Genomic DNA, 10,163 nt, shown 5'->3' with positions numbered 1-10,163 from the left:
GCTCTACAGATATACAGCTTTAACTCATGATGTTTCACTTCAACCATAACTCCATTTTCTCCCTTACTCTAATTGACATAGCATATGTTTTGCATTCATAAACGGGATTATTTAAGCTCTAAAAAGAAAGATGACATCTTCGGGCCAGTTTCTTTTCTTTCTCTGTTTTTGGCCGCATGCTTTGTTCACTCCCCAGCTTCCACTTCCTCCCCCATTCTTTACTCCTCTCTGTGTTGACTGACGTTTCTGGCTGCGCTGCCATGGACTCCAACCCACCAGCTTCCTACCACAAATTGCAACGAGCGTGAAGCCAAACAGTCGCTTCTGGACACCAACGGAGAGGCACCAACGACGCGCTGTTTTCGCTCCAGGCATCAGAAACAAGTGAAGAAGGGAAATAAACAACTTTCGAGGATCAGCGCTTCCTGACAGCAGCGCTGTTAGGAGTTTTGTTTAGGTGAGTCCAGGCGGTAATTCACTGAACTTTGTTTTCAAAGGCTTGACTGAACCGCGCAAAATCCGGAAAACCAGATGCTTAATCCGGACAAAACTATGAGCAATCTATAAAAACTGTAATAGAGGACAATGAAAGCGAACAATGTCGGTCTTTTTTCTTTATTTCTCTCCGTCTCCCATGTGTGATCCATCAACAGAGCGGAACAAGTTAGTGAAATACAGAGAAAGTCAGTTTGAAAAAAAAAAGAGCCAAATATGTAGTCCATATTTGTTTACAAACATTATTTAATGAAAGGATCTGACAATTATTTGTACTTCTTTTATACTGAGATCAACTTGCAGAACTTAAAGTAATGTAATAATGTTTAATTAAAAAAAAACTTTAAATGTTTTCATAAGTCTTATAATCCAAGTATCTACACAGAGTAGTTGTGGAGGGAGGTGAAAAAAGATCTCCAGTAGCAGTCAGTCTTACAACAAATCTGAAGAAGCTTCTGACTGAAGACACTGTTGCCATATGACTCTCTAATGACATGCAAACAGCTCAATATCCAGGACACAGAAGGACAATATTTGACAATAATGTGTCATGGATGACACCATCTTTTGTTAGCAAGCATTGCTAATCTGCATCATTTGCTTTTGCCATCCCTCCTTAAGTCTTACTTTAGGGTTGAATAGAAAACCAGCCTCCTGTTGTACTCCTCTGGGTTTTGAGGTCATAATTCAGGTATCATATGAGCTTTTGAGATGCTAACACTTACTCCTAGTTGTGAAGAAAACAACAACACTGTATTGGCACAATAACAACAGTCCAGAAGTGAAGAAGTAGCAGCAAACATTGTTACAGAAAACCAGAAAGAGTTATTGTTCATAAAAAGTAATTCCTCCATCACATTATGAACTAGTCCTAGAACTAGTTGCTTCTAGAACTAGTCTCATAAAGCGTTAAAACTGGTAGTTTTGATGGTGTTCTGCTTAGAATATGTTACAAGAATGTGTAGTGCGGTGGCATAAAAACTCTGGAATGTGGTGCTCAGTAGTGAAATGGTGGAACATTGAACACATGTTCAAGGCGCCTGCAACATTTAATAGCACCTCTGCAAAGAAAAACACAAATAAAATCGTAGTTCAGCCAGAGCATAATCTCTCCTACAATAATGATGTTTTTGTTTGTTTCCTTCCTCAACCTTTCCCTAACAGTGAGTGGTGAGAAAAAATTTTGTGCAACCCTCCAGTTGTTTTTACTGACTGTAGATCAGCAAAACGAGCAGCTTTTTTGCAGCCATTTGCATTAGTTTGCAAGGATTTTCTTCTTTTTCTGTTTTGAAGAAGGCAGATGGAAGGTAATCTATAACAGAAAGTTGTAGATTAATTAAAGTGATAAAGTAAAGTATGTTTTCTTTGGCAACAGCAATTTCTTAAAAAAAAAAAAAATCTGAAAGTGGGATTTGCCCATTAAATTGATAAATTCAGACTGAAATGTGGATTATGTTGTAGGATTTAATTTTGTTTACAAAACAGCGCCTTACAGAAAATGAACCTTTATTATCATGTAATTTATTACTGTGTGCTGGGATGAGCTTCAATGTGTCCATTTTACTGTGTCTTACACGTCTAAGTAAAACATGTAGATCATTTTGGTGCGTAGTTCTGGATTTATGATTGATGAGAAAGGGAAATGTCAGATCTTTAAGAAAAGTTGTTTTTTTTATGAAACTTCCAGGAAGAGGTTGGTCTTACGCTTGAGGAATTGAGGTGTGAGGTGAACAACACAACAATGACAAACTGCCACCAGAAGCAAAAAGAAAAACAAGAGCAACCTGTTTTTTTAACTTTTCTGAAGAAGAGTATCATCCATACGATATAAAGCCTTTGGCATGAGTTATATTTTTACAATAGTTGTAAGTATATATTCTTTCTTTTGATACAGATAAAGAGAAACTGATCAAGAGAAAAGTGTGAATGTTGTTTTCCCCTTCCAATCTGAATCACTCTCTGAGTGAAACATTACTTTGTGGTAATTTGAGACACAAACCTTAGACTTTTGAGATAAATTAACTTTAAAAAGAACCAAAGTAAACTTTTCTCTACTCATTTTCACAAATTTTAAAAATCATTTGGTGATTCCTTGATCTGCAGGTCAGAGAGGACAGCCTTGTTTAATGGAGATAACTAGAAAGCAAACATCTGGGGTTCGTCAGTATGAAAACCACAAACAAATTGCATAAATGAGAGACAAATGTTTTGCAATGACTTTATTTTTAGGAAAGCTCTGATTAATTTTAGCGAACAACTCAAAACCACACCTTACGATAGCTCAGTTTAAGTTAACCTGTTCTGTGACAACATCGAGTGGATGTCTTATAGGTGTTATGGTAAATGATTGTTGATGTGTGAAATGTATTGCACTAAGACCCTTTGGATGTTGCAAAACATTAAGCTTTCAAAACTGCAAGATGGGTGTATAACAAGGTTCGATGTTAGGATGACTGCAATTTTCTTTATTAATTAAATTCAAAGAAGCTAGTTAAAGAGGCACTAGAGATGTAAGCATTTTTTATTACTGTCTGATATTATAAAAGAGAAACATTTTCTCTTTTAGATAATTTTGGATTACCAAAGTTATCTAGAATTGATAAAAGCCAGAATAAATAGAAACGGATTTTTTCATCACGTTTTTGAATTTGGAAATGGTAATTGTGTTTGCATAATGTTTCATTAAGTCCAGAGGACCCAAAACGCTTCTCGCTACATTCAGTCATTCACTCATTCACAAACACATTCACAAATTTTTGCATTTTGCTAAGAAACACTATAGTAGCTAAGTCTGATGTAACAGAAAAAAAGATTGGTGTTTTTATGCAGTTTGTTACATTTAAAATTAGCTCAATGTTTAAACTATATCAAACTCTCAGAATGTATTTTGCAATCAAGGTCAGAAAGTATTTTGTTGTAACTGATCAGAGAAAGATATGAAAAGTAGTTGAGATGAAATATTCTAGTATTTAACCTATAGGATCAATACCAAATGAAATTTCCATGTTATGAATCTGTGACTGTTTGCAGATGAGAAACTCACAAAGTTTTAAGGCCTTTAATGGTATCATATTACTGTCGTTTTAGAAAAAAAATATTTTTTATATTTATTTTTTCTCTGGCACTCATGGGAAAGTTCAAAGGGGAAATCTGCTGTTGCTCAAAAAGAACACAATGGCCTGTCTCACATTTGCCAAAAAGTATCTGTGTGGTCCTCAAGAGTTGAAAGAAAATATTCTGTGGATTGACAAGACAAAGTCGAAACTTTTTTGCTGGTAGGTTTTCCCCTACCTCTGGTGCAAAACTGGCATATTGTCTCAGAAAAAGAACATTACATCTACAGGTAAGCATATCTGGGGCTGTTTTGTTGCTACAGGTCCTGGATGACTTGCTGTGATTGATAGACTAATTAAGTCTATTTTCTAAAAGGCAATCCTGGTCCAAAGCACATCAGCGAGTCAATGTCAAAACTACACAAAATGAAAACAAAACACAGGTTTTAGAGTGCCCTTGCAAACTGCAGTCAAATCAGATTGAAGTGCTTTTGTCTGACCTCAAAAATGTAGTTCATGTAGGAAAAGCTACTCGTAAAACTGAATTCAAGCCAGTAATTCTTAGAATTATAAAATAGTTGTTGGCAGTTCCTGCTGACTCCTGATAAAAAGTGGCTAAGCCAGTCATTGGGCTTAAGAAGTGTTTCCTGTTTATTAAAAGCCCAGGTTTCTACGGATTACGAGAGCTGAGAGTTTTCGCATATAGCCTTCCCCATGGTATTTCGAGAAAACAAGTTAATATAGACAAAACTGGCATTTGAAGAATGGAATCAAACAAAATTAGATTTCCTGTAATCTTGAGAAGACAAACTTTTTCTTGAGGTTAATTAGTTTTCTCAAGAAACCATCAGGAAATTTACTCTTCATCTCAAGAAAATCATTGGAAATAAGTATATGCAGGCAAACCTCTTGGCTTCTGTAGTGGATAGCTTTTTCCATTACTGGACGTAATTTGACTTTTCGGCTGATCACATTAAGACATGTTTAAAGATATAAGGAAATTCATTTGTTTGTGCTGCATCTATTTTCAGAACAAGCATGAGCAGCAATAACTTCTTGTCTGTTGCTATCTAGGATTTTGGTTCTAGATGTGGAAAGATTAGTGATTTAGGTTTTTTAATTCTCATTCCTTAACATAAGTGGAGATCATGACAGATTATAAAGTTTTAAAGCATCGTAAGTTTTTGCATGTTCTCCACATGCATGCGGGGTTTCTGTCTGGTACTCTGACTTCCTGGGCCACAGTCTAAAAATATGGTTATAAATGAGTACTCTAAGCTGCCTTTAGATTTGTGCATGTTCGTGTGCATTCACTCTGTATGTCTTTGTGTTGCCCTGCCCAGAGTGTCCCACTCCTTTGACCCAATGACAGCTGAAGCTCAGCACAGACAACCCATTGACTCTGCATAGAAAAGCAGCTGTAGACGATGGATGTTTGTTGTAACATGTTCTTGCAACGAAAACCCTGATATCTCTATGTTTTCTTCTCTTTTTAGGTTTTGTCAGCTACTGTGTTTAACATGCCTAACATGGAGCTGGACATCAGGAACTCTAGTTCACACAACCAGTCAGAGGTTTTCACATCAGTCTTTAATGCCAGCTGCCGTTTTAATGAGGAGTTTAAATACATCCTGCTTCCTGTATCCTATGGCCTGGTTTTTGTTGTTGGGTTCGTTCTCAACGCCATGGCATTGTGGATGTTCATAAAGATGCGTCCGTGGAACCCGAGTACCGTGTACATGTTCCACCTTGCCCTGTCTGACTTTTTGTATGTCCTTTCGCTGCCCACTCTCATCTACTACTACGCCAACCGCAGCGACTGGCCCTTCGGAGTGGCTGCCTGCAAAATAGTCCGCTTCCTCTTTTACGCCAATCTCTACTGCAGCATCCTCTTCCTCACCTGCATCAGTGTGCATCGGTATCTTGGCATCTGCCACCCCATCAAAGTGCTGACTAAGGTAAAGTCCCGTCATGCTCACCTGGTGTGTGGCTCGGTGTGGTGTGTCGTGACGGTGTGCCTGGTGCCCAACCTCATATTCGTCACCACCTCCAGGAGGGACAATGACACGCTGTGCCATGACACAACCAATCAGGAAGCTTTCGAAAAGTACGTTGACTATAGTTCTGTCGTCATGGTGCTGCTGTTTGGCGTCCCCTTTATAGTCATTTTGGTGTGTTACTGTCTAATGGCGCGGACCCTGTGTCAGCCCAGACGAGGATTATCTTCCAGCCAGCAGACCTCCAGGTCGCGGCAGAAGTCCATCAAGCTCATCATCGTGGTGTTGGTGGTGTTTGCTGTCAGCTTCGTCCCATTTCACATCACACGGACTCTCTACTACACGTCCCGTGTGTTGAATCTCAACTGTGAGTTCCTCAACATCGTGAACTTCACCTACAAAATCACCAGGCCGCTGGCAAGCATCAACAGCTGCATCGATCCGATCCTGTACTTCCTGGCTGGAGATCACTACCGCTCCAAACTGATTTTCATTCTTAAAGGAGGAAGAAACCTGAAATACAATCAAAGTATACCGAACAGCAGTTTGGGTCTGGTGTGTAAGGCCTCGGCTCCTAAAGCCAGTGGAGAGGCTGAGAGATAGTGAAGAATACAAAGTAATAGCTATGTGTAATGTATTTCTAATTGTCTACTTCTCCTGAAAGATTGTACAATAACTATTTTGTCATAGATTTTACTTTCTTTAAGTATGTTTTTATTTACTGATTCATGTGAAAATATTTTTAACATGTTCAAAGTCTTTCTCAGTTCTTACTGTAGCAATACATCTATGCACAAACTCAAGTTTAAGGGTCATTTTTATCAAATACATGGTTCCTTTTTTCTGTGTACGATTTGCCACCACAGCAGTATTGAGATATAGAGACACAGATTTGAGGAACACTTTGGTTACACAACAAATAGATTCCTGACTTTACTAAGACTGGCACTAAAGACTTGAAACTTGGCTTGAACTCAAGATCTGGTGTTCAAATCCCGCTCACATCTTTCTCCAGTTGGCGAAATCAGTGGTGAAACTCTGAAAGTGTAGTTCATTGGTAACATTGTTCCTTCGAGTGTTGCACTGTATACACCACTGGTTGTCAAGGTAATGCTATGCACAGTACTTTCCAGGAAAACGAGTTAATGGCAGCTTACAAATTCATCTGCTTTTGTTTAGTGAGAGAAAGAAAACCGTCAGGGCTCGATGTAATGCACGAAATGCAGTTAGGCTCAAAATTATTCATACCCACCATTGTCCTGTTGAGTAATGTCTGTCTAATTCCATATCAGAATCAAACTTAAATAATCAAAATTATTTTAAAATCCAAATAATTTTGAGCTCAACTGTATTAAAGGAGTGGACAGTTGGAGCACAGCGTATAACCAGTAGGTCGTGGTAAAAATATAAATATATAATAAATATTATATTTATTCTGGAATTTGACAATAGGTAGGGTTTACCTATTTCTGTTTTTGAATGTAAAGCTAAATAAGTAAAGGCTTATGAAGGAATTCAGTAATTTCATTTAGATGTACGAGAGAAGAAATACATCTAATAATTGAAGGATAGTGGCTCTTCGGGATGGAAAACTCGTTTATCAAACTAAAAGCACCAGGACTAAAATGATTGGTGAAAATATTTGAGGGAGACGAAACAGTCATGTCCCACTTTATCCGTTCAGAACAGAGGTTAAAAAAATATACTATGAAATATAATCTTCTCAATGTGTAGAAGTAAAAGAAAGATTAATAATCATTCAGTATTACCTTGCACTGTTGAATCAATGGTTGATGCTTAAATATATTTTTTTTAATTAATGCATTTTTATGTCATGAGAAGTGAAGCTAGAAATGCAATCCACACATCATCGTCGATTACATATACAGTAGGATGCAATAAACTAAAATTTGAATTACTAACATGTACTTAGATGCTATATAAAAACATACATATATTTTACACGTTGAATTGAATGCTCTGTTGTTAAATGTTTATTTCTAAACGTTTTGTGAATAATAAATGTTTAATGTAAGAGTGTTCATTTCTGTCAATATTCCAATTCAATTCACAAATATTTTATCTGTACCAAAGTGAATTTAAAAGTGGTTGCAACTGATATCAACCAAGTATCTTTAACGAGTTGTCCTGGATGTTGATGCTTTGGATTGGAAGAATTTCCAGTCGTGGTCAGTGTTGCAACAAATCTTAAAAAGGCCTCTGATTGAAGACTGACTGCTATTTGAGATTAAAAGACTAATTTCTGCTTTTAGAGTATGTAAATAGGTTTGGTGCTATCAGTGCACAGTCAAATTAACAATATTTACAATAATGTCCAGGGTAACTTTTAAGAAAATGATGTCTGACTGATTCAAAAATGTTCATTAAATAGAGTTCTACTGCAAACTTTTCTTATGGTATATGTCATTTAAACATGCTAGTAAAATCAGGAATGATATCTGGGTGTTGTCTAGCAGATGACATGCCAGTGACACAATCTTCCCCAGTCTATATGCAGAGTTTGCATGTTGCTCTGAAACAACAGCTGCAACAAGTCCTGTGCCGGATTCTAACACAGCTGTTTTTGTCCTACATTCACAACCGACTTCCCCCCCCCCCCTTTACTTTCAGGGTTAAGAGTCAACCCTGAAAAACTCTGGCTTTCAGAAATCGCCCACACCTCGGCATGGGGGAGAGTTGGCTTTCCTTCCTTCTCTTTACCTCTGGGAATGATGAAAGGAATTTCAAGGTCTTTTAACTCTGGGATAGTTTCACTAAAGCAGATTTCATGACTTTGGAAACTCACTGCTACAAATAACTCCATTTGCATGTATAAAGCTGTCTGCCCCACTGTATTTCTATGATATGAACAGTTATGTGGTAATTACAGTTTGATATAACTTGTAAAGCTTTACAATCTGATGGTTGGATGGTCAAAAACTGAATAAATCTGAAACCGAAAGAAAATGCAGCTAAAATCAAAATGTTGTGTCTATGTCAGGTCTGCAAAGTGACTTTTTAGGAGAAAGTGAAACTGAAACAATTCAATAGAAGTAGACACAACACAAATTTTGTTTGGAATATGAGAGCTGATTGTGTACGACCAAGCATGACGGTGCATGTTTGACTTTTAATCAGCCAGAAACTATGCAGACAGAGTTAACACATTTGTATAACTTTAAACCTGAAACGTTTTAAAGAAGAAATCTAAATAAAAAGCACAGACCTTTTTCATAACAAAATTTATGATGCAAGACAATTAATGTTCTTTTTCCTTCTCACTTTCATGTCATTTATTAATGCTTAGTCCAAAAAAAGCTGGGAAGGCTGAAGCTAAGTCTAGATAAGGATGTTAGAAGAGATTACGCTTAAAACAGAACATCGAGGTATTTACATTCCTCCACCACCAGGGGAAATAAAATTTCATCTGACCCTGTTTCTTTGTATAATAATCACCTTGTTTTATTCACATTCAAAATGAGATGATTGTTTCCACATGCCATCCACCAACTCTCTGAGCTCAGCTTCTTGGCCGTTTCCGACTCACCTGCCAACTGCAGAGTCATTTGAGTTTTTCTTGCAGATGACAGGACTTTGTTTTGACATGAAAATCAAAAGAAATGGTGAGAGTACAGTCCCCTGTGGTGCTCCTGGGCTGCTGACTGTATGATTCTTCAGTCTCACCATCTGGTCTGTTTGTCAGGTAGTCATTGATTCCGACGATTGTTATGGCCTCCACCTGTGTCTGTTGGAGTTTCTGACAAAGCAAATTGGGCTGAATTGTGTTAATGCAATGGAAAAATCAAAGAGAACAGCCCTCACAGTCCTTTCTGCTTAGAGGCCAGTGGATATGTTGAAGCAACTCCAAGTAGGCAAAAAGCAAACTGCAACGGGTCTTGTTATGTGTTTGTTTACTTACTAGGATGGGCCAAAAGGAGTCCCACCAAACCTTCATGATGTGGGATGTCAAATCAACAAGTCTATAGTTGTTAATAAGTTTTCTTTGGAATCGGAACCAGACAGGATGCCTTACACAACATCTTGGCTAACGCTCTGATTGAAGCGGTGTTGCAGAATCCCATAGCTGCTCTGCACAGGGCTTATGGCCTCTGTGGCTGACGCCATCTGGACCTGCAGCCTTCTTCCGGTTCAGCCTATCCAGCTGTTTCCTGAGACAAATAATGAGACAAGGAAGCAGCAGCAGCTCCTGAATTAGTTGAAACCAAACGTAGAAGCAGAAGAGTCCATGACTGAGGTATAAGATAAAACTGAGGTGTGACAGGAAAGCTGTGGGTCACAAGTTGAACATCCGTTTGGCTGGAGGCAGGAGAAGAAGAGGCAGAGCTTATTTCTGAACTATTGATGAATGAGCTCCATTCATTGGCTCTGTCCAGACTTCCATCTGTTCAATCCTCCCTGTGCTTGAAGCCTGTGATCTCCTTCATCTCCTACCACACATCTTTGATAATGTTCCTCTGTAGTTTGCTCTCCAGACTCTTCTGGAACTCCTCTTCACCATCTATTCACTTTGAACTCCTTCTATTTACTCCTCAGTAATACCCTGTTTCCCTCCCTTGTTCACACTTCCTTCATTGGTAATCCAGCATTTTTTAAATAA

General features: G+C 38.0%; 1 protein-coding gene across 1 annotated transcript; it reads left to right on the top strand.

Moving 5' to 3' along the window:
• Nucleotides 1-261: 261 nt before the first annotated feature.
• LOC129360783 (P2Y purinoceptor 4-like) lies at nt 262-8,761 on the top strand. The gene is made up of 2 exons (XM_055031186.1): nt 262-457; nt 5,045-8,761. The coding sequence occupies exon 2, from the start codon at nt 5,069-5,071 to the stop codon at nt 6,146-6,148; it is 1,080 nt and encodes a 359-aa protein (XP_054887161.1). The 5' UTR covers nt 262-457; nt 5,045-5,068; the 3' UTR covers nt 6,149-8,761.
• The last annotated feature ends 1,402 nt before the right edge of the window (nt 8,762-10,163 follow it).

The sequence above is a fragment of the Poeciliopsis prolifica genome, unplaced genomic scaffold (assembly GCF_027474105.1).
Source record: "Poeciliopsis prolifica strain line A6 unplaced genomic scaffold, Auburn_PproV2 SCAFFOLD006, whole genome shotgun sequence".
In the NCBI taxonomy this organism is placed as follows: Eukaryota; Metazoa; Chordata; class Actinopteri; order Cyprinodontiformes; family Poeciliidae; genus Poeciliopsis; species Poeciliopsis prolifica.
Note: the sequence above shows the minus strand (reverse complement) of the source record. Positions and strands in the feature narration are given on the sequence as shown.